The sequence below is a fragment of the Pocillopora damicornis genome, chromosome 6 (genome assembly GCF_964200805.1).
Source record: "Pocillopora damicornis chromosome 6, jaPocDami1.2, whole genome shotgun sequence".
Classification (NCBI taxonomy): Eukaryota; Metazoa; Cnidaria; class Anthozoa; order Scleractinia; family Pocilloporidae; genus Pocillopora; species Pocillopora damicornis.
In genome coordinates, this window is record NC_142675.1 from 15873162 (window position 1) to 15897118 (window position 23957).

Below are 23957 nucleotides of genomic sequence, written 5' to 3' on the forward strand. Positions count from 1 at the left end.
TCCTGTGGGATTTGTTTTCATATTCACATCAGCTTAACTTAATTATTTTCGTTTCCAAATTTTCATGCGGGTTTCATTTCATGGGTGATATGGCAAATTAGACGCTTTCAACTTAAAGCATGTGAATCCTTGTAAATTTAACGCATTCATGGAGGCGACAAAGTACGGAATAAACAAAAATCTTTTCAGATAAGAAATTTTGAAATTATAGTTACTGTTTGTTCTGAAACAAAGATCTCTCTCCGCTGAAAACTGTCAATAATTAATTAGCCAGTTCTAATTGATGGTGTAAATCGTTCTTCAATAATAGATGATTTTTGAAAATCAAACACATTTTGCTGTCATAATATTTTTCCTTCTCTCTGATTTTGGCATAAATGACTTTGAACACCTTGTTTTTGTGAAAAGTGAAATTGTTCCAAAACAGATAGAGAAATTTTTTTAATTTTGGGTTTCAAATTTTGAGGTTATAGATGGATACAATATTCGGTTATTTAGTTAATTATATCAACATCAAAATCTATTCAAGTTCTCAGTTGTTCCTTACCATGAGATTTATTTTGTTTTTGACAGGTTTATAAATGGTAAGATTTACTTTGTAGCCAGTTAAGCACTAAAGAAATTAGGGCCTTAAAATGATTGGATCACTGGCCAGACTGTCAAGTTAAAACGTAAATTGAAATGTATAAGGGAAAAAAAAGGAGTGAGCAGCTGTGTCTTGGGAGATTTGGTCTCTGATTATCTGTGCTTTCCACAGGAGGTTTTTGTTTGAATTGAGAGGAGGTGAAACTCATGCTGCTACATAAATTCCTTGTTGCCCAAAAAACAACAGACAAACAAATTGAGTAATTTGGTTTTATCAACTGAGTTGATAATTTAAATAGGCCAACACAGAGAGTTTCTAAGCTGAAGCTGCAAGCTTTAAAGGTTCATGCGAGGATTTGAAGGAGTGGTGTGTGTGACTAGCACGGTTTTATCTTTCTGTTTATCAACAACAAAGAACTTCCAATTTCTCTTTCCACTCTGATGAAGGGCAAATGCTCAAAATGTCAGCCTAAGAAATTCTTTACAGTGGCTAATTTACATTATCAACTCAGTCAATAAAACCAAATTATCTAATCATACCCCCCTTCCCCCCCCCACCCCACCCCACTGACTTGGCACTATAGTTTCTTTAGAAACTTACTATCTTAAAACAAATTAGGAACATTAATAAGCCTGAGGAAAAATGAAAGTCCTTAAAAAAATACTTTTGAAAAGACAAAAATACAAATAATAAAAAACAAAATACCTAAACAGATCGATGAACTTGAGAAAAAAAATTCTAAAACTTAATATTTGAAACAGACACAAACAAACCTAAAAAAAAAACAGACAATGTAGAAAAGTAAAGTTGAGAAAGAAAACAAAAATGAAAATATATCTATTTTAAAATGTCACTCCATTTATCTCCTTGCCCCTTGACCCTTTGACTTCTAAAAGTAATCAGCATCTAATTTCTCCTCACAGTATCATCCCTTGAATCACGCATTAAAATCATAAGAACAGGAGAAATCATCACCAACTAAAGAAGCTCTTGATTGTTAAACAAATTCTCCTTGTCAGCACCTTATGAAAAAAATAGAGAACAGTAGGGAGAATATACCTTCTAATGCTATGGTGTAAAGAGTTAACCAGATGTTTCCAGGTTTTTTTTTAAAAATCATCGCCATGAAGAAGACTAGCAGTATGCAGTAGAAACATCGCAATCTACATCACATGTGACTACATTGTGAGACAAACGAAAAACTTAGCTTTTTATTGTTATTCACCACGATGAATAACCACAACCTTTTCCAGGTTTTTTTTTGTTTGAAACTTTTAACCCTTTCACTCCCACAAGTGACCAATAGAGAATTTCTCCTTACAATATCAATACAATATCAAGCAGGCAGGTGATGAGAATAGAGAAGAATATCAATCATGGGATTATTAGTTGATCCAATACCAAATTTTCTGAACTAACATCATAAGAATTGTATGGCAGATAGTAAGGAGAATTACTTATTAGATCTTGGGAGTGAAAGGGTTAAGGTAGACGTAGCTTCAATGGCCTTCTTATGACGAGTTTTCTTTTCCCAAATTGGTATAATTCCCTTGGTGCTCTATTTTAAAATTAGTTAGTCTCAGCAGTTCCCAGAGGTATAACAAGCAGGTGACACTGTAAGTGTAACACAGGGTGTGAAACAAATGTTCGAAGTTGACAGACTTGACATGTATAAACACCTTTTTTGATGGTTTAGTATATAAGATGTGCAAATATTAGTAAGGCAAATTTCCAGCAGTGCTTATAATATGTTGACTAACAGAAGTTTCCATCTATAATATTTCCCTTCCACAGATTGTAGCTCGAGTTCTTCAACCACAGGGTGTCACAGTTGGTGTGGTTAATGTTGCTGAAAACATGGAGCTAGTAAAAGAAATGGGTATGTGCTACCTTAATCAACAATATATTATCTGAAGCAAGAACACTGAACAATTGAGATATTAAGAAAGTGGGAAGTTTGGAGAGCACAAAAAATACCTAAGAATCGCTCAAGGCACAAAAGAGAGAAAATCAGGTGTCTTTGGTGCTCATCAAGCTTTCTGAGTACAGTCAAACCTTAATTATCTGGACTTGTTGGGACTGAGTTGATTAGTTTGGATAATTGTTAGCCTGCATATATATGACAATATGATGTTAATGAGCCAAAAATAAAACTGAGTATGCACCATTTGAATTATTGTGCATCACTGTTAAGATTTGCAAAAAGTTATTAAAGCCAACTTACAGTGCTTACAGCCTAAATGAGGATGTAAATCAGTTTGTTTCAAACTGCTACAGCATGTATGCATCGCTAATTCTATCAATCTTTGAAGTTTCACTCATTTAATAGAATTATAGCATCAACATTGCCTCATTACATGTGCTTTGTTGATGCAAAAAATTGTTACAGATCTGGAATATGACTAGTTACTATATTCATAAAAAATGGGATCAGAGAGGTGTGTCCAAATATTAAAAAAAAAATCTAGATTAATCAAGGTTCAACTTTACTTCATATCTTGGTGAATGCACAACTTACACATGAATCAATTAGCCTTTAAACTCTCAAGATCTGATTGTCAATTCTCCCCTCCAGCTGCTACATATTTCCCTTTTAATTAGTTACGAGAATTTGGTGTTAAATCAAGATACAACTTCTACCTGATAAGTATGAGTATTCTCATTACCTTTTTGCTGGATAATGTCAGTATGCATATTCTCCTTACTGTTTTCAATACATTTCCTAAGGTGCTGACAAGGAGAATTTGTTTATCAATCAAGAGAATATTTAGTTGGTGATCATTTCCTTTATTCTCATGACCTTACTGTGTGATGCAAGAGTCATACTGTTTGGATAAATTTTATGCTAGTCACTCTTAGGGGTTAAAGGATTAAAGGGTTAAAGGTATAACATCAACACAGAATTTTAATCTCCCTTTAAGGAGAAATTTCCTCTGCCATGCTTCAATGCAGACAGGTCATCAGTGAACATAATGGGAGTAATTAAAGCATGCTTGCACTTTTGATTCTGATTTTACCAGTTTATGTCATAATTTTTGTTGAAGTCTGGTGGTGAAAGGTCAAGACAGCAAATTGTACACAAATGGCATTCACCCATCTACACCCATCCCTCTCCTCAAATGTGGCTATACAATGAACATTTCAGTTAACCCTTTAACTCACATTAGAGTTACCAGGACAGAATTTCTCTAAATGCAATATCAATACAATATCAAGAAGAGAAGTGACAAGCATGAATGAAAATATCAATTATGGGATTATTAATTGATCCAATACCAAACGCTCTGAAGTGACGTCATCAGAATGGGAGTAAAATTGTTAAAAATCATTCTTAATTGCTACATGTTTGGACAAATATTTAAAAAATTTTTTTCCATCAGATGTACTTCACATTTCAAATATGAATTTTCTAACTAACTGCAGGTGTGAAATACTCTGGAGCAATTATGGTTTATCATAGAGGAAAGAGAATAGAATATTTTGGACACAGGTAATGGAATATAAGAAATGAAAACTGTTATATGTTTCTATTGATAGTGGCTGGACATGCATTGAATTATCCTTCATGAACTTCTTGATAGTTAAGCCCTAGATGTCCCATAAAACAGTGTAGAGAGTATAACTCATTTGTATTTTATTGACAGGTCAGCTGATGTTCTTGTGGGATTTCTTCACAAGGTATGTTTGAAATCCTTTGGCTACATGTATATCTGTACTTGTTTTTCAAATTGCTCCCAGGCGTGAGGTTTGAGGTGATAAAGGAATATTATTTTAGAGAAAGATGTTTCTGTCTTGCCATGAGTGTGGGGAAAAAGAAAAAATTCTGAGTCCCTATGAGGAATCAAACCTCAGACCTTCAGATTCCTCATGTGGACTCAGAATTTTTTTTCAGTCCCACACTGTGTAGAGAAGACAGAAAAACATCTTTCTCTATTTTTCGTAACCAAGCTCAAAACTTACCATCTCTTTTATTCTATTTACAAGAATTATTTTGGTTACACCCTTTTTTTTCTACTTAAAATGATGTCGACTTTCTAATCTGGTGTTAATATAGACAGTCAATTGCTATTTTACTAGCTGTTTGGAAAATGCTGGTGATATACATTTTGATTACATCCATTTTGCAATCACTGGTGATCCTTGCAATCTGATTGGCTCTCAGCCATGCGATTTATTCTTAATGTAAACAATCAACCAGTGCTATTTTACAGGCTGAATGGACCCTGCTGGGGAAAAAACCCTTTTAAAATATTTTGCATTTTCTGCAAATGTTTGTGTATGGTATTCACTCCCAGCTTGAATCTTTACTATAAAATGATCTGGGATTATCTTCAGAGCATCTTCACAGCTTTCACATTCTCCCATTGGCCCCTTTGTGGAGATTACAAAGGACCAATCGGAACGGCCACAAAGACCACCGTTTAAAAAAGACTAATTTTTCCTCACGTTGTCTTCCCGAGAGCTTGTGACAAATACTTCAAAATCTTTCAGGATTTGTTTTTGTAACATCCTGTCAGGTTTTTTTCTCGAGTATTAGTTTGTCAATTATAAAGAAATATAAATGGTTTATGTAAGCAATAAACTGCACTCTCTATCGGTATACCGGCGTAATAATACACGCAGGATGCAGTTCTGTAGTTTCGGTAAAACTTGAAAACTACAGAAGCTAACCATTCAGTACTATGACTGTTCTTTGATGGGCTTCTCCGCCACCAGATCCAGACTCAGCGTCTATTTCTGATATGAATGACATTAGCGAACAACAGTCTCTTTATGTAATGTAAACTCTCGCCTAGTTTTTATTTTTGGAAACATGAGTCACAATAAAACGGTAACTTACAGCACATTTAGTTACAGCTGCACTTTTCGTCTGAGTGATGGAAACCAAAGAAATTAAACATTTACCACAAAGGTCAGGATGAACGACTTTTCTGGGCTGATTGCACATAATTGCTATTTATGGTAATACGAATTTCAACAATTACTCTCGTCCTACTTTCTACCATGTTCGACTGCTTTTCCCTTCCCCCGCTCCCCTTCTACGTCCTAAACAGGTCCTCTCTTCTCCGATGACAACATTTAAAACCTTAATTTGTACAGTTACTGGTAGAAGCAAATTCTAGCTGCAACATTTCCTGCCTGTTGAAGGCGTTCGGTTCTATAGGTGTCACCGCTGTCTTATCCCTCAACGACACGCGAAACGAGTAGTCTAACACTTGTGAACCGACGGCCTGGTGTGTATTTTGTTCAGGTTTGAGAAGAATTACGTAAATCTTTGGACCTAGCATGCAACTTAATAGTCCATATGAACTGACAAGTACCATGGTGCAAGTCAAGTTTGTTGCATGGGAACCCCTTAGGCCAATGTCAATAGGGAAGTATGCTACACTTGAAAGTAGTAAGATGTACATAGAGAATCCAATATACCTGGCTTCGTTAAAGTTTTCAGGAAGTGTTCTAGCTTTGAAGGCGTAATATGTACAAGCCACCGCAAGAAGAGACGTGTACACAGATATGGCGATTTGAAAACTCATTCCAACGGACGATTGATGCAAAGAACACGAGAGAAGAATTGAACCTCTATTTGTCTGTATGGTCCGTTGCTGGCGTGGCGAGTCCAAAGTAATCCATAACGAGCAGAATACAGCTGGTGGAAATATTAGCATCAGAACGATAAAGGTTTGTCTCTTTGTGGATAGAATAAAGTTTTTGAATCTCTCGGCCATAACGTTTATTTGGAATGCGCTGAGTATCTTCATGGTCTTAATTATCAGTATGGAGATGATTGTTACAAGAACCATGGGTCGCCAGCAGTGAAGCAAAGCGCACGTAAAGCTCGTAGGCTTGGTGAGGGATAAAATAGAGGAAGAAAAGGACAGTGTGATTGTAAACAGAAGGATAGAACTTAACTCGCGATTAGCTGCTTTGACAAGGGGAGTGTTCCAAAATTTAAAGAGAATGAAACTGCAAATGGCAAGGAGAAGGAATCTAGCAGTCGCAAACAGAACGATAAGGACAGACGCGGGACTTGACCACATGACTTCTACTTCAGGGAGATCCAAGCATTTTGACCTCCGTTCATCGGGCTTTTGTCCACGGGGACATAAGGTGCAATTCATATCATTCACTCCAGCGCTAACAGTTCCATCCGAACATTTGTGGCAAGTCCAACAGCAAGAGGTCGTCGGCAACTGATATTCACCAGCAAGGCAATCTCTATGGCAGAACGACTTTGGAATAATTTTGTGACCTGCCGCGGTATTCCAATTTATGCCGGAAACGTTTATCTGAATTCCCTTTCGACTTTCATCCCACGATCCGATGGCTAATTTTATTAAATCGGAGTTTTCATTCATCTGAAAATGTACAATATCATAAGACGATATTTTAGGGTCTCCAAACTGATCAAATTGGATTTCCCCAGTTACTCCTGGAAATGCGACTTGGCGGAGATGCGCCTCGAGTTTCTTTGGATCGACTGTAGGATAGATTTGACTTAAGTTGTGAATAGCAAAGGCAACAGAAAACACGGCATCTACAAAATAGGGGATGTAGCTGTTGTATGCCGAACTAATAACTGTGTCATTGGAAGATGAATTACCTTTTTGCTTCCAAAACTCTTTCCACCAAGGAGCAGAGGCGCTTTCCTCTTGTAAGGACTTGATGGATTCTTTGATCAAGAAATCTTGGAAATATTGAACATCAAAATGACGAAGTTCAATACCAAGTGACCCATGGACAACTCCTTTATATTCGTCTTTCATTTTCATAAGCTCCTCCCCTCCAGCCGTCAAACTATCGCTGAAAATCCAGGTGCGGTCGTACATTTTCTGTTTTGCAGCTTCCTCAAACAATCGGCGTCCATATCCTCTTAATAGCCAGAGCACCACAACGTGAACATTTGTGTGGCTTCGAAGCTTCTCCACGGTTCTTTCTAGCTTTGTTACGTACTTTTCTCTTGGTATGTAATCTGCAAAAGAAAGACAAAATGTCTGCCTTTTGCCTGCCTCAGTTTCCAAGCTCCGGACCCCATTTCGACCGTAAGAATCGTCCATTGCCACAGCAGCCACATAGCTCCAATTGAAGTAATCTATTACATCGGCCATTGCCTTCGCCTGCTTTCTATCGGGAGGAACAGTGCGAAAAAAGTAACTGTACTGCGGGGAGCTTAACTCATCGCTTGTTGCCGAGTAACTTATAAGTGGGATTTCAGCCACTTGTAAAAGGCTCCCTACAAAGATTGCAGCCCCTGAATCGGTCGGACCAATGACAGCTGTTATTGGAGTAGGTTTCTTCTGTTCTGTGTTATTCTTTAATGCACCATTAAATTCTGAGGCAAATTCATTTTTCCGGACAAAATCGTACGTGTGTTTCATTGCCTTTACAGTGCTTGTGCAGTAGTCCCGAATGTCATATCCTAGAGTCACATTTTGAAGCAGGTGTGGGTTCCTGTTGATTGTGTCGATGGCGAACTTCATAGCTTCCACATGGCCAAGTCCTGCTGAGGAAAAATCACTGCATTCGCCATCATCATTGGTGTGGTGTAGTGTAATCAAAGCTCCAATTGTGATGTCGCCAGGCACATGATAACGATCTTTACTTGTCGTCCCTGACGACGTCTGAAAACCATAGGACACCACTACCGAAAGTAACACGCAATTGCTTACGAACATTTCGCAGAATGTTTTTCCCTGTTACAAAGGTAAAAAGAATTACTTGATTAACTTGTAGTTTTAGAACAAATCATCGGAAAAATGACTTATCGAGTTAGAGAGATCAACCGAAAAAGTCACGCTCGCTTATTGTCTCCTGGTTTTGGACGGCGGTAAGTATTAATGTAGACATAGCAAGCGGAGGAATCGAATTTGATGCAGTATCGATAACAGCATATAATCCTTACTTTGGGCTCACCAGTGAATGTGTCAGGTAGAAAGTTTTTCTTTAAAAGGAATCAAGCGAAAAAAGTTTGCTTTCGATTTTGAAGTGACGCGATAAAGATTTGAGTTTTAAGCGAAAACATTGACAAATTACAGTAATTTATAATATTATGTGTGGACACATGTTTGTGGAACAGATATAATTTGAATTTTTGAGCGTTACAATTAAAAAATCGTTCTTGTTTCATTTTGGTTTACGGCAGATGTTGTCTAAGTTTAACTGAAATATTAGAAAAAATTCGAATGGAGGAATTAAGACGCACTATTAGACGAGTAGTTTTTCAAGACGAATTACATCTCTCTTTAAGAAATTTCACGGCTTTTCTGGTTTAATTTACCTTTTCAAGAAGTGTCGGCTAAATTGAAGGAAACCTAACATAATGCATAAAGCTTGTCATTCTTTTGTGTCAAATCAATTTAATTAGTTCTTGAGTGGTTTGTGGAAACATTTTAAGGAAATATTTGGGTTGTATTCCTTTCTCGCACTTTGGTCTACCTTTCACACCAAATTGGCATTTATGTTGCTTAAACCGTCATTTTCACGCCCGTTTTCTAGGGAGAGTAAAAAAGTTACTAAGTACAGTTAGGTAGATTGGTGTGGACGTCCAAGAACATGTATTTTGAGAATTCCATTGTCGACTGACTATTCACTAAGCAATAGGAAATAAAATATTTGAAAATAGAGAAGAATGGAATTAGCGCTTTCCACTTATTTCCTTATTTATGTGTATTTAGCTTGTGACGCATTTTAGAAAGAACAGGTGTATAGCACCGAAAACAAAACTCGCACGCTTAAAGACCGTGAGTGAATCCTTGCCTGGTCAGCAAAAGCTTTTTTGCGCCAAATTTTGTGGACTTAAAGTCCAGGATACAATTATCCTTTCCGGTAGTATCTTCCATCTGGCGCCATCTTATTGTTAAGAACTCTGATGTGGGACAATAGCTTTTTCTATCTGTTTTAGTCTGTAAAAAATCTTCGTGTCAATTTCTTTCTTCATTCATCGAGAATTAGAATTTTACTGCAAGTCGCATGTTTAGGTTTGAAAGGTCCTTATCCGAGGCAGATACAACCATTGCGAGTCATCTGGACCCTTAGGCACATGTACTCTATTTACGACATAAGCGGAGGTTTGCGATGGGCATTTGTTTTTGTAGTTTTGGCAGTTGTGGAGAACTCAACTTACTGAAATTTAAGCCACCAGCTTGAGCTTATTTTTATGTGAGTTATCTTGAGGACCCTAGTTTATCCGATAACGGTAGTCCTACCTTTGCAAGGGCGGCATGTAGTCGTGTCACAAGTTTCAGCTTAATTTCAGTCGAAAAAACTTCCTTATTCTAATACAGTCCAATTGAACTTAACTAGCGGGTGACACATTTGTGAAAAACAAGTGTGTGACATCTAAGTGAAGGTAGGAAAGCTCTTTGACAGCTGAGCGACGTTTTGAAGCAATGGTTGTTAAACACACTAGTAATTTAACAACGGAATATCATTTATTTTTGCAGTTTCCATGACAATTTCTTTGTTCTCAATTAAGGATAATTTTTATTCTTTATTTCCTTTGGTATAAGTTATTTACTTTACTAATTTGGAATTTAAGGTATCACAGATGGAAAAACCTAATTTTTTTTCTCAATTTCCTAAACATTTAATATCTAATAAGAAAAAATAAGATTTATCAACTTCTGAAAATTTCATTTTGCTCTCTTTTTTACTTCAGGAACTAATTATAAAGCATAAAGTAATTTGAGAGTAGAAAGGAAGGCGCGAGATTGATGTCCCTTCGTGTTAACTTCTCGTCACGTAAATAACGATTTAAAAACCACTATTGATTTACAACGCAAAACTTGCTTATTCTAATGTAGTCAAATTGAACAGAAGTAAAATGTCTTTAAAACGGTATGTCTTGACAACCCTTCTTACATCTCAGAGCACGAAAATTAATAAGTTGTTTCTTACCTTTACCTTCCAATGTTTGTTTTCTGTTCGTTGAGTGTTCTTGGTTTCAAATTTACGTGAAACTCAACAGTAACGAATATTAACAGCCTTACTTCTTCCGTATTCGTGAGAGTAAATAGCAATTTACATCACCGACAGATAGAAAAGGCTGCTTTTGGAAGATTTTTGACAAGTATATTTAAAGTGCGTCATCTGAACGATATAATCTTACAACTCCTCCGTCAATCAATCATTTTATTTAGTGATGCAGGTCACAAAAGTGGCAGCCATGAGGCTAATGTGGACCTACAGTTAACTGATAAAATGTGAAATAAAAAACAAAAGAATTTGTAAAACACTCTATGGTATTTTAATTCAGTACAAGCCAATTAAATGAGGTTCATTGACAAATAAAAGTAACAAACTAATCTAAAAATTTACGTACAGTATAATAATATTTAAAAATATACAAAATCTTGGTCTTTCAAAGCTATCATGGGTGCTTCCCCAACGAATGAGAAGCTATTTATGTTTTGTTAGAGCCCACTTAAAGTGATTTTAAAACTGCCTTTTTGAACGATTGTATTAAAATTTACCAACTCAGTAATAAAATTCCAGATTACAGGGCCTCTGTATTGTGCTGATTCCTTTCCCACTTTGTACTTCACCCTTGGTATTTCCGACTGTAACCCTCCCGTACGTGATGGTCTGTTGCCTAACTTCAAATTAAAAGGGGGATATAAGACTTAATCATTTAAAATATCTTTTTCAAATGTAAATAGCCTTAAGGAGGTCATTGACGTAGATAGTATAAAGCCTTGGACCTAGGAGGGATCCATAAGAGACACCGTATTTCACTTCATCCAGATTAGAAGGGTGGCCATTTACCACAGTGTATTGAAACCTGTCTTATAAATAATCCATTAACCACCCGTGAAGATTCTCACTTAATCCAATAGCCTGGAGTTTTGATGACAAGATGTTGTGTGAGATGCTATCAAGGGCCTTCTTAAAGTCAACAAATATTGCACCCACAATCATACCTTTATCCAGATTCCGTGTGACTGATTTAAAGAGGAAACAACCTACTGTGCTTAACTTCTTTATGTATGGAATTGAAGTTGTCATAAATGAGCGTTTCATATCGACATCATTGTCACATGTCATGTGGATCATGTTATTTCTTGATATGATCTATTTTGAATTGAGTCGCCATTTCTGAGACATGAAGAGTCTTTTTCACGTTTTGTACGTGTCAAAACCAGCTGAAGCTTTAAAATGAAAAGAGTTTGAAATCTCTATCGATGAATCTAAGATCGTTAGCCTGACAAGAAGGGCATGTGAAGAATTAGCACGTTTCCATATAAAAGTGTTATTATGAACTTCTTAAGCGCTCAATCCTTTTTCGCGGCTATATGTGTGTTATTCTCTTCCATAGCCAGAGTGCATTTCGATTGAGTGTCGAAAACTAAACGAAAGGTAATAGCAAAGCCAATCAAAACAAAGGAAAAAATTGCAAGGAGCATGAGCGAATCAAGGGAAAAAGTAAACTATCAGAAGCGCGGGAAAACGCGTGCGACTAAGTCGCAATTGGTTTTAGTTTGGTTGATTTGATCGGTTGAAAAAATGGAGCGAATTTTTTCTGGGCCAATCATAATGCGAAGTGTAGCAAAGTTAAAGCAATCCTGGATTAACTTTGACACTTAATTCAAAATTGTTTATCGTCGGTGTATGTAAGTACTAGCGAACCTTTTTTTTTAATTTTACTTAATTTTTTAGTAGAAATGAAAACAGCAAAACATATCGCCGCCTAACTCCTCTGGGTTTGTTTCCCAATGTCGAGACTAAGATGGCTCGAAGTATTATTTTTTTAATTATGTCTTTTTACACAATCTGGTAAATACTTCGCGCCTTGCGAATGATTGTTTCCCATTACAGTATGGAAACGGTTGACTTTATAGGGAACCATAATCATCGTGTAGTGTGATCCTCTAAGTAATTGAAGACCTGAAAAGCCCCTTGTTGGAGAGTCAACTCATAATAACTTAAGTATAACCGACAAAGGTCTTTTCCAGTTCCACACTTCGACGATCACACACATTGAATGATACTATTTTTTTCATTGTGTTGTCCAACGTAGAGCTCATTTTAAACTGACATGCGACCCATCTGAGATTCTATCGGACCCTTGTAATCTTGTCTTTTTAATTTATCCGTGTCCTTAGATGGGTTTCCTGCATTTCTTTGAAGTTATTGTAGTTACAAGGTCACAATGATATTTTTTTAATTACAAAAGTTTAGGAAAGTTAAGAAGAATTAAGTTTCGAATCCTTTCAAATCCGAAAACGAGCTATCGTGGAGGGTACTTGTTTCACAAGTTAAAACTAAATACCAATACATAAATGTAACAGAAAGAAAATTCCTTTGAAAACGATAGGTCATGACAACTCTTCTAACATCTCAGTGAGATCTCCCAAATTAACAACTGGTTATTGATATGGCGAATAATTTTTCGACTGATCAATTTCTAATTTTTAATTTTGTGAAAAAATATTTAGTTAAACCGGTTAAAACCTTCCCTTGAAAATAAAAAAAAAATGGGTTTGAAAGATCCATCAATAAATCATTAATCGTTGGTTGTTTGAAGGCAGGTGAAGAATTTTTATTTATTTATTTTTAGTGTCATTGTAAACGTCAAAACCGCTCAACTCTTTTTGCAGGTATTTGTGTTAAGCTCAGTCTCTTTCACAATAAAAGCAAATTCGACTGAGTGTCATAAAACCAAAACAGAAGAAAGAGAGAGGCTAACGAGAAAAAACCACAAGGAGCCACTGAATATGTCTTTAACGATCTTTCAAATTGGTCCCAGGCAATTAGCTTGAGGCTCGAGTTGACAAAGAATTGTATTTTTGAATAAAGATCCAAAGCAAGATAACTCTGAAAATATAGACCCGATTTGGAGAAACAATTCTGGAACCTTACTTAAGTTAAATTGGGCTACCTTCCACTGTTTCATTAAAGAAAGTCTTTTTACAATTCGAATTAAGTTTTCATAAATGAGTATTTAACGTGTAAATTCTCATTTCATATCATATTGACCATTTAATTTCTTGATGTGGCGAATAATTTTTGCTTTGATAAAATTATGATTCATTTCAGTTCGCTCTTTATTTTGTGATGGGTTCAAACCGGTTGAAACTTTCTCAAACCGGTTGAAACCTTCTCAAACCGGTTAAAACCTTCTCTTCAAAAGGAAAAGGGATTTAAGATATGAATGAATGAATCATCAAACGTTGGTGGGAGGGCTGGTCAAGAACATAAGTGTGTTTCATGGCATTAACCCTTTCACTCTTACAAGTGACCAAGACAGAATTTCTCCTTACAACGTCAATACAATATCAACCAGTTAGGTGATGAGAATGAAGAAAAATATCAATTACGGGATTATTAGTTGATCCAACACCATCATAACATCATAACATCATAAGAACTGTATGGTAAACAGTAAGGACAGTTGCTTATGAGATCTTGGGAGTGAAAGGGTTAACAGTACTTCTAAGGTAATCCTGAATGTCTTATCCTGGAGTCATGTTCTAATTAAAGCAGTTCTTGCGTTCCTGTTGATTGTGTCGATAGCGAATTCCATTGTTTCCATAATGCATTTGCCATCATCTTTCGAGTAATGAATTCTAAAATCAGTGTCGCAATGCTTATGAAACTGGTATGAAAAGTATAGTTGAACGATTTAAATTACCAAATCAAACGGATCAACTGAGAGCACTCTACTACAGTCTTGTAGTGACCTAATTCATCGATTCTTTGTGAGATGTCGCCTAACTCGAACTGAAATTTGTGAAAAGATACGTGCCAGAGAATTTACATGCATTGGCACAGGCATCTTTCTCCTTTAATGGTCCAACTTTGCTTTTTAACTTAGCTCATCGATAATATTAAAATCACACGTTATACTTAAGGCTTGTCTCTCTCTTTTGTGAAAAATGAATGAAACTACTACCTGAGCTCCGTAGTACCATTATGGAGAGGGCCTAAATAACATATGACGTATTTTTGAATGAACACGTGTAAAATCTAACCGGTCGATACTACATGAGTGATCTGTACTGAACCTCTTCAAGATCAAATTACTCAGCGTCTATTGCACATATGATTGACTGACTTCTTGAATTAGGAGAGTGACCTCTACTCCCGAAACAGGTTTCCTCCTCTCCAATGACAATATTGGAAAACTCGGAAAACCTTAAGTTCTTGAGGTACTGGTAGAAGCAAATTCTAGCTGCAACATTTTCTGTCTGTTTAGGGCATTCGGTTTCATAGATGTCACTGCTGTCTTATCCCCCAACGACGGGCGAAATGAGTAGTCTGTCACTTGTGAACCAACGGCCTGGTGTGTATTTTGTTCAGGTTTGAGAAGAATTACGAAAATCTTCGGAGCGAACATGCAAATTAATAGTCCATAAGAACTGACGAGTATCATGGCGCAAGTCAAGTTTGTTGCGTGGGAACCTCTTAAGCCAATGTCAATAGGGAAGTATGCTATACTTGAAAGAAGTAAGATGTACATAGAGAATCCAATATACTTCGCTTCGTTGAAGTTTTCAGGAAGTGTTCTAGCTTTGAAGGCGTAATATGTACAAGCCACTGCAAGAAGAGACGTGTACACAGATATAGCGATTTGAAAACTCATTCCAACGTACGATTGATGCAAAGAACACGAAAGAAGGATTGAACCTCTATTTGTCTGTATGATCCGTTGCTGGTGTGGCGAGTCCAAAGTAATCCATAACGAGCAGAGTACAGCTGGTGGAAATATTAGCATCAGAACGATAAAGGTTTGTCTCTTTGTGGAAAGAATGAATTTTTTGAATCTCTCGGCCATAACGTTTATTTGGAATGCGCTGAGTATCTTCATGGTCTTAATTATCAGTAAGGAGATGATTGTTACGAGAACCATGGGCCGCAAGCAGTGAAGCAAAGCGCACGTAAAGCTCGTAGGCTTGGTGAGGGATAAAATAGAGGAAGAAAAGGACAGTGCGATTGTAAACAGAAGGATAGAACTTAACTCGCGGTTAGCTGCTTTGACAAGGGGAGTGTTCCAGAGTTTAAAGAGAATGAAACTGCAAGTGGCAAGGAGAAGGAATCCAGCAGTCGCAAACAGAACGATAAGGACAGACGCAGTGCTTGACCACATGACTTCTACTTCAGGAAGATCCAGGCATTTTGACCTCCGTACATTGGGCTTTTTTCCTCGGGGACACAAGGTGCAATTCATATCATTCACTCCAGCGCTAACAGTTCCATCCGAACATTTGTGGCAAGTCCAACAGCAAGAGGTCGTCGGCAACTGATATTCACCAGCAAGGCAATCTCTATGGCAGAACGACTTTGGAATAATTTTGTGACCTGCCGCGGTATTCCACTTTATGCCGGAAACGTTTATCTCAATTCCCTTTCGACTTTCATTCCACGATCCGATGGCTAATTTTATTAAATCGGAGTTTTCATTCATCTGAAAATGTACAATATCATAAGACGATATTTTAGGGTCTCCAAACTGATCAAATTGGATTTCCCCAGTTACTCCTGGAAATGCGACTTGGCGGAGATGCGCCTCGAGTTTCTTTGGATCGACTGTAGGATAGATTTTGCTTAAGTTGTGAATAGCAAAGGCAACAGCAAACACGGCATCTACCATATAGGGAATGTAGCTGTTGTATACCGAACTAATAACTGTTTCATTGGAAGATGAATTACCTTTTTGCTTCCAAAACTCTTTCCACCAAGGAGCAGAGGCGCTTTCCTCTTGTAAGGACTTGATGGATTCTTTGATCAAGAAATCTTGGAAATATTGAACATCAAAATGACGAAGTTCAATACCAAATGATCCATGAACAACTCCTTTATGTTCGTCTTTCATTTTCATAAGCTCCTCCCTTCCAGCTGTCAAACTATCGCTGAAAATCCAGGTGCGGTCGTACATTTTCTGTTTTGCAGCCTGCTCGAGAAATCGACGTCCATATCCTTTTAATAGCCATAGCACTACAACACGAACATTTGTGTGGCTTCGAAGCTTCTCCACGGTTCTTTCTAGCTTTGTTATGTACTTTTCTCTTGGTATGTAATCTGCAAAAGAAAGACAAAATGTCTGCCTTTCGCCTGCCTCAGTTTCCAAGCTCCGGACCCCACTCCGACCGTAAGAATCGTCCATTGCCACAGCAGCCACGTAGCTCCAATTGAAGTAATCTATTATATCGGCCATTGCCCTCGCCTGCTTTCTATCAGGGGGAGCAGTGCGAAAAAAGTAACTGTACTGCGGGGAGCTTAACTCATCGCTTGTTGCCGAGTGACTGATGAGTGGGATTTCAGCCACTTGTAAAAGGCTCTCTACAAAGATCGCAGCCTCTGAATCGGTCGGACCAATGACAGCTGTTATTGGAGTAGGTTTCTTCTGTTCTGTGTTATTCTTTAATGCACCAACGAACCTGGCGTTTTGAAATTCTAAAGCCAATTCATTTATTCGGACAAAATCGTACGTGTGTTTCATTGCCTTTACAGTGCTTCTGCAGTAGTCTCGAATGTCATATCCTAGAGTGATATTTTTAAGCAGCTGTGGGTTCCTGTTGATTGCATCGATGGCGAACTTCATAGCTTCCACATGGCCAAGTCCTGTTGGGGAAAAATTAACGCATTCGCCATCATCATTGGTGGCGTGTAGTGTAATCAAAGCTCCGATTGTGATGTCGCCAGGCACATGATAACGATCTTTACTTGTCGTCCCCGACGACGTCTGAAAACCATAGGATACCACCACCACTGAAAGTAACATGTAGTTGAGTACGAACATTTGCAAAGTGTTTCAGTCTCGCCCTGTGTAGAGGAGAAAAGGGAGTAATTGAAATAGCTTGTCGTTTTGCAAAAAATCATGGCACAAAGCGACATATCGACTCAAACAGATCAACTGAAAATGTCATGTTTTAGCGTATTGTATCATGGCCTGCAGCAGCGGAAAGTAACGTTTATTCCGTGATAATTGGTTTACTGTTCCACATTCTAAAATGCCATTTCTGTTACCAAAACCGGAATTCTCGCACCAGATCATAAATGTTTTAAACTTTGGCTTGGCAGAGTGATTTTGATGTTCAAAAACAGGCATTGAAAACGTCATTTATGAAGCAATAGAGCAGAGTATTTAACAATTATAAACACTTTTAACCTCCCGAGAACAACGATTTTTTCCGCAATTGTATCACGGCTCGTTTACAAATTTTTTTTTTACTTTGCTGACGAATTCATTGACTACATTTTCCGGTTATGAGCTCGGAGCCAGGTTACAAGACCATAACCTGGTTCCGTTTAGCCAATCAGAAGGATGGTAAAACTGGTTGAAATATGCGTTTTAACTGATTTACTTATTTATGTGGAGGAGACCTAGCCAGCGGGTGACGCATTAGTCAAAAAACAGGTGTGTGACACCCAAGTGAAATTCGGCGACGCTAAAAACACACTAGTAATTTAACAACGGAATATCATTCATTTTTTGGTTTCCCAGACAGTTCTGTTGTACTCAATCAAGTATAATTTTTTATTCTTTGCTTCTTTTGGTATGTGTTATTTTGTGATGCACTTAACCAATTTGGAATTTAAGGTATTACAGATTTAAAAACCTTATTTTTTCTCGATTTCCTGAAAGTTTAATATCTAATAAGACAAAATAAGATTTGTTAACTTCTGCAAATTTCATTTTGCTATCTTTTTTAGTGAAGGAGTTATAAAGCAAAAAGTAATTTGAGAGCAGAAAGGAAGGCGCGAGATTTATGATACTTCATGTCAACTTCATCTTGTCACCTAATTAACGATTTCAAACCACTATTGCACACTTTCCAGGTTTATACAGTCCGAAATCGCTCATTTATTATCAAGCTTCTGACATAAGTTCTTTTCGGAAGCTAGAGATTGGTTTTGTAATTCAAGTGTTGTTTTTGGGCTGGTATCATGTCCAAAAGCGACAAGTCTTTTTTGCCGCTCTGGAAAAAAGAACATTTCTTCGCAGTTTGCATCGAAGCGGAAATATTGTTCACCGATAATGATAGGGGTCTCTACTAGACTTAGGAGATTCAGTGGCCAGACTCTATTTCTATCAAAGTTTCCATAGGCGCTAGTTAGCGAAAAATATCGCCCACAGTCCATCATCATTTACGTGACATCGCACTTCGAGCATCGACCGTTGAAAAGCTGTATTGCGTGACCAGTGTAAGCTTTCCTTTCTCTGCCTGACGTCTTTCCTCCTATTTTTGCTCGTTAAAGCACCTTCCGTATCGACACAAATAGCTACATATTCTTGCGTGTAATTCTTAACCTACTCGACCGAAGCTCCTTACAACTGTTGTGTCCGTTCTTTGCTGTCTGGCACGCTTTAGCGCCGACAGGCAAAACAGTGTCGAATGGCTTGCTCCATGCGATTGGGTAACAGCCCTCATAGGCGTGAAATGGAAACGCATGTTGGCAAACAAACACCAACGGTCAGAACAATTTCAAGTCACTTTTCCTCGTAAAGTGTTTCGGCTTGGTTCTGATCTTTGAAGAGTTTATTCTCGGCTGGCATTCGGTTAATTTTCGTGATTCATAGAGATAATTTCGGAAATATAATGAACCCTAAAAGGCTGTCCTGGATTTTTGACTGTTTTCCTTATTTCTTGACATAGAGCGTCTACATTGAAAACTTTGCTCAAAAGCGCTACTTTGAAGTTAAAAGAATAATTTAAAAATAACGAGACGTTAAATTACAAATCCAAGACGCTTTTTTAGTTCAATATGTGCAGATCACCTTCCGACAGAAAAGAAACGTTTTGATTAAAATGCGTCGTCAAACAAACTTATGTTGTAAAACGTCTCGGCGTGAAAGAATAAGCTCCCATTCTGTTTCCTGATAAAAATTATAGAATTAAATTACATATCCGAAATAAGTGTTTATTAAGCTTTAAAAAATGTATACTTTTACAGGGATAGCGCGCACAATTTTAACACGATATCAGTTTGAATAAAAACGTTAATTTTCCTTCTGTGATACCTTAAGTTTGGAAAGCTGCTTGCCAAAGCGTGAAGTGAATGCTCGCCTGATAACTACAAGCTTTTTCAGTTGAAGTTTTTGAACATGAAGTACAGGAAAGGAGTTGCCTATCTGAGAATGTCTTTCATCAGGCACCATCTCATTGTCAGATATGTAAAATATAATTTACTTTTTTCGAATATGTAGAAAGCAGCGTCCCCATGTTTCTTTTAATGTCGTCCTTCATTCAAACAGCATCAACATTTTACTTCAGTCAGTCAAGTCGAGTTTTTGGCACTTGAAAATCCCTAATCAGAGGCAGATATAACTATTGCGAGCCTTATAAACGCTGAGACGCGTATACCTTAAATGTTGTATTGGCCAACTTGTGCAATAGATACCTGTTTTTATTGTTTCAGCAGTTGAAGAGCTCGAGTTACGAAAGTTGAAGAAATAAGTTACGCACCCTTTTCAATCTCAAACCGAGCTATAGTGGAGGGTACTTGTTTCACAAGTTAAAACTAAATACCAATACATAGATGTAACAGAAGAAAAATTTCTTTAAAAACGGTAGGTCATGACAACTTTTCTAACATCTCGGTGAGATCTCGCAAATTAACAACTGGTTTCTTACCGTTAATTTTCGATTTGTTTTGCGTTCGTTGAAGTGTTTGTAGTATCACGTTACAACAAAATTATAACGAATATTAAGACTTCCTTTTTTATGACAGTAGCTTGCAAACGTAAGTCAAAAACGGAAGAGAAAGCCTGCTTTTCGACGTGTTTTGACAACTATTTAAGAGGAGCCCTATCCGAGGGATGCAATTTGACAGCTGAAACTGTTTCACTAAACAACATTTCTTTAAAATTCGAATTAAGCTATCATATGAGTATTTCATATGTAAATTCTCGTTTCATGTCATGTCGACTATGTAATTTCTTGATATGGCGAATAAGTTTTCGCCGGATAAATTTCTCACTTCTAATTTTGTGAAAATATTTTGTCAAACCGGTTAAAACCTTCCCTTCAAAATAAAAAAAAAAAAGGGTTTTAAAGATCCACCAATGAATCATCAATCGCTAGTTGTTTGGAGGCAGGTGAAGAATTTTACTTATCTATTTTTAGTCTCATTGTAAACGTCAAAATCGCCCAACTCTTTTTTGCAGATATATATGTGTTAAGCTCAGTCTTTTTCATAATAAGAGCACATTCGATTGAGTGTCATAAAACCAAAACAGAAGAAAGTGAGAGGCTAACGAGAAAAAACCACAAGAAGCCACTGAATATATCTTTAATGATCTTTCAAATTGGTCCCAGGCAATTAGCTTGAGGCTCGAGTTGATAAAGAATTGTACTTTTGAATATAGAACCAAAGCAAGATAACTCTGAAAATATAGACCCGATTTGGAGAAACAATTCTGGATTTCTGAAACCCTACCTAAATTAAATTGAGACACTTTCCACTGTTTCATCAAACGAAGTCTTTTTACAATTCGAATTAATTTGTCATAAATGAGTATTTAATGTATAAATTCTCATTTCATATCATATCAACCATGTAATTTCTTGATATGGTGAAGAACTTCTTGCCTTTATAAATTGTAATTTCGATCTTTCATTTTGTGATGGGTCTTTCTAATGAAAATATTTGTTCAAACCGGTTGAAACCTTCTCTTCTAAAGGAAAAAGGGATTGAGATGCGTGTAGCGAACGCACCGGCAAATTTCAAAACGGTTACACGAACCATACAATTTATTTGTAACCAGTGGTTTCTGAAACATGAATAACTTAAATTACACTACAGCCAACTACCGACAAAAATGATTACGATCACAAAGCGCAACATCAAACGGCAAAAGACAACGCAAAACGTACCTGACGGTTTGGATAGAAGGAGTACACGAGATGCAGCAAAGAAAGGATCATAGCACGACAAACTGCATAACATTATTGTTCTTTTCGCGCGAAAATTTCAATATATACATATGGACGCGAGGGGACTGAAGCCCAATTTGCAGATAAACCGCTGGCCCTTAAATTTGTTGTAACAATGTGAATAAATGAATCATCAAACGTTAGAGGGAGGGCTGGTCAAGAGCATAAGTGTGTATCATTGCCTAAGCGTGCTTCTACAGTAATCCTGAAAGTCTCATCTAGAGTCATGTTTTGAAGCAGTTCTTGCGTTCCTTTTGATTGTGTCGATGGCGAATCCATTGCTTCCATAAAGCCCAGTCTCGTTAGGGAGAAATCAGTGCATTTGCCATCATCATTCGAGTGGTGAATTCTAATCTGAGCCCTCAGTGTGATGTCGCAGGGCTTATAATACTGCTATGAAAAATATAATTGGACGAGTTTAATTACCAAATCAAACAGATAAACTGAGAGCAGTCTACGACAGTGTTGTAGAGACCTGATTCATCGATTCTTTGTGGGATGTCGCCCAACTCGAACTGAAATTTGTGAAAAGATACGGGCCAGAGAAGTTACATATATTGGCACAAGCATCTTTCTCCTTTAATAAGATACATGAAAAAATTACTCAGTTCTGACTGGTTAAGATAAATGCAGATGTGATTCAATGCAGAAGAGGGTTAAAACATTTCTATGTAGGAAAGCTTTTAGTTTGTTTCAATAGTTCTAATGTTTATTGCCTTTGAATATTTTAATTTTAATTAGTATAGAACTTTAACTTATGAAAAGTGCTTTTGAATATTGTTTATAGTTTTAGCACAATATAAATTCCTTATCATTATCATTACCATTAATTCAGTGCAAAGAAGTAACACACCAGACTGAACAATTCCTTGAACTGTTTAGCCGGACTTTGAAGTTTTGTGCGCGTTAAAATATCATTGTATATTATTGTTTTGATCGTACGCAGTTGTCTTGACCGTATTTTTTCATGTTTATTATTAATACGGAATCACATTATTTCTCTCGTGCAATTTGGAATGAATAAGAACTTTTTAAAAGACCACAAATTGAACTGGCCCTATGGGCTCGTGCAATTTTGTTAGTCTGGAAAAATTTACTCGTGCTTATTTATTCCAAATTGCACTCGAAATCATGTGATTACCTATACTAATGGTCCAACTTTGCTTTTTAACTTATCTCATCGTACATATACGAAATCAAACGTGATGCTGAAGGCTCGTCTCTCACTTGTGAAAAATCAATGAAACATCTACCTGAGCTCCGTTCGTAGTATCATTCTACGGCGAACAACCTTCCCCCCCTCCCTCCCCCCCAATTTCTATGGTTAGTCTTAGCAGTTTTCCACATCAGCTTGGCAGAGTGGTGTGGGTGTCCAAAAACAAGTATTCCAAGAACGCTAGTATCGATTGACTATTTATTAAGCAAACAGAAAATTATTGTGTTATCCAGGTTTTAGAAAACGGTAAAGTTGTTGGAGATATGCATTTTTAATTGAATTCTGCATTTATGGAAAGGGCCTAAATAACGCATGACGCATTTTTGAATGAAAACGTGCAAAATCCAAGCGGTCGATACTATGTAAGTGATCTGTAGTGAACCTCTTCAAGATCAAATTACTCAGCGTCTATTACACATATGATTGACTGACTTTTTTAATTAGGAGAGTGACCTCTACTCCCGAAACAGGTTTCCTCCTCTCCAATGACAATATTAGAGTGGTTTAGCAAGAGGACGGGAACGTCATTTCAGAACGGGAAAGCGCGCGGATAATCTGGACACGACTCTATTTCGACTTCCGGTGTTAGCGTTGCCGTTCTCCCCATCAAGTTCAGGACGTCATTTCGCTGGTTTTCCCGTCGTGATCAAAACGCCAAGTATTTGCGTTCATTGTGTACTCATAAACGAGATGATGCTGTTTGGAATGATTTAAGAACTCGTTTCCAGGATAACCAGGTTCCTTTCTTTATTTTATTCGGTGAATTTGTGAAAGTTTACCGCTACATTTATTCTGGATTCCCGAAAGGAAACACGATCGTCAGCAAGCGATCTAAGATTTTAGGACTCAGTTACCTTTTGTAATTGAGCGTGGCTTTAAGCAACGTAAGGGCTTTTCTTTGATACATTTCTTAAACCATGTATGAAAACTCCAAGAATGGTTGCTGTTAATTTTATCGTGAATCATGTCATCAATAAATTAAGCTTGCTTCATGTTGAAGTTTATCAAAATGAAACAACACGAAGGTTACTTGCTATATTATTCATTGTTATTTGTTGTCATTGTCATTTTAACCGTGACTAAAAACTGTTCTGCGAACTGAAGTCAGAGATAAAAAAAAATTTGAGAATAGCTCGGGTTTTGCACTTTTTTATGTCTTTAGTTTTTGATCAGCGCCGGTGAAAACTAAGACAAGAAAGTCATCTACGAAAGAAAATAACAATCAACTTGATTTCGGCACGGCTTTCTAAATCTATTAGTTTGATTCAGTCTTGAATGACTT

General features: G+C 37.1%; 3 protein-coding genes across 3 annotated transcripts in view; 1 reads left to right on the plus strand and 2 right to left on the minus strand.

Annotated features, from left to right (window-relative positions):
• Positions 1-23957, plus strand: part of LOC113668786 (calsequestrin-1) — a 45658-nt gene that overhangs the window by 2055 nt on the left and 19646 nt on the right. The window contains exons 3-5 of the mRNA XM_089209328.1: positions 2381-2465; positions 4010-4076; positions 4231-4264. Coding sequence (XP_089065454.1) covers positions 2381-2465; positions 4010-4076; positions 4231-4264 — 186 coding nt within the window. The remainder of the gene's footprint in view (positions 1-2380; positions 2466-4009; positions 4077-4230; positions 4265-23957) is intronic.
• On the minus strand, positions 4466-10168 carry LOC149044198 (extracellular calcium-sensing receptor-like). The gene has a single exon (XM_089209327.1). The coding sequence runs from the start codon at positions 8257-8259 to the stop codon at positions 5674-5676; it is 2586 nt and encodes an 861-aa protein (XP_089065453.1). The 5' UTR covers positions 8260-10168; the 3' UTR covers positions 4466-5673.
• LOC149044199 (extracellular calcium-sensing receptor-like) lies at positions 13434-23168 on the minus strand. The gene is made up of 2 exons (XM_089208753.1): positions 21400-23168; positions 13434-17344 (listed from the first exon to the last, which is right to left on the minus strand). Exon 2 carries the CDS (start codon positions 17319-17321, stop codon positions 14718-14720), a length of 2604 nt encoding a protein of 867 aa, XP_089064879.1. The 5' UTR covers positions 17322-17344; positions 21400-23168; the 3' UTR covers positions 13434-14717.

Bases quoted from the DNA above. Each gene is read 5' to 3' on its own strand.
- LOC149044198 (XM_089209327.1), bottom strand. From the start codon at position 8,259: ATGTTCGTAAGCAATTGCGTGTTACTTTCGGTAGTGGTGTCCTATGGT.
- LOC149044199 (XM_089208753.1), bottom strand. From the start codon at position 17,321: ATGTTCGTACTCAACTACATGTTACTTTCAGTGGTGGTGGTATCCTAT.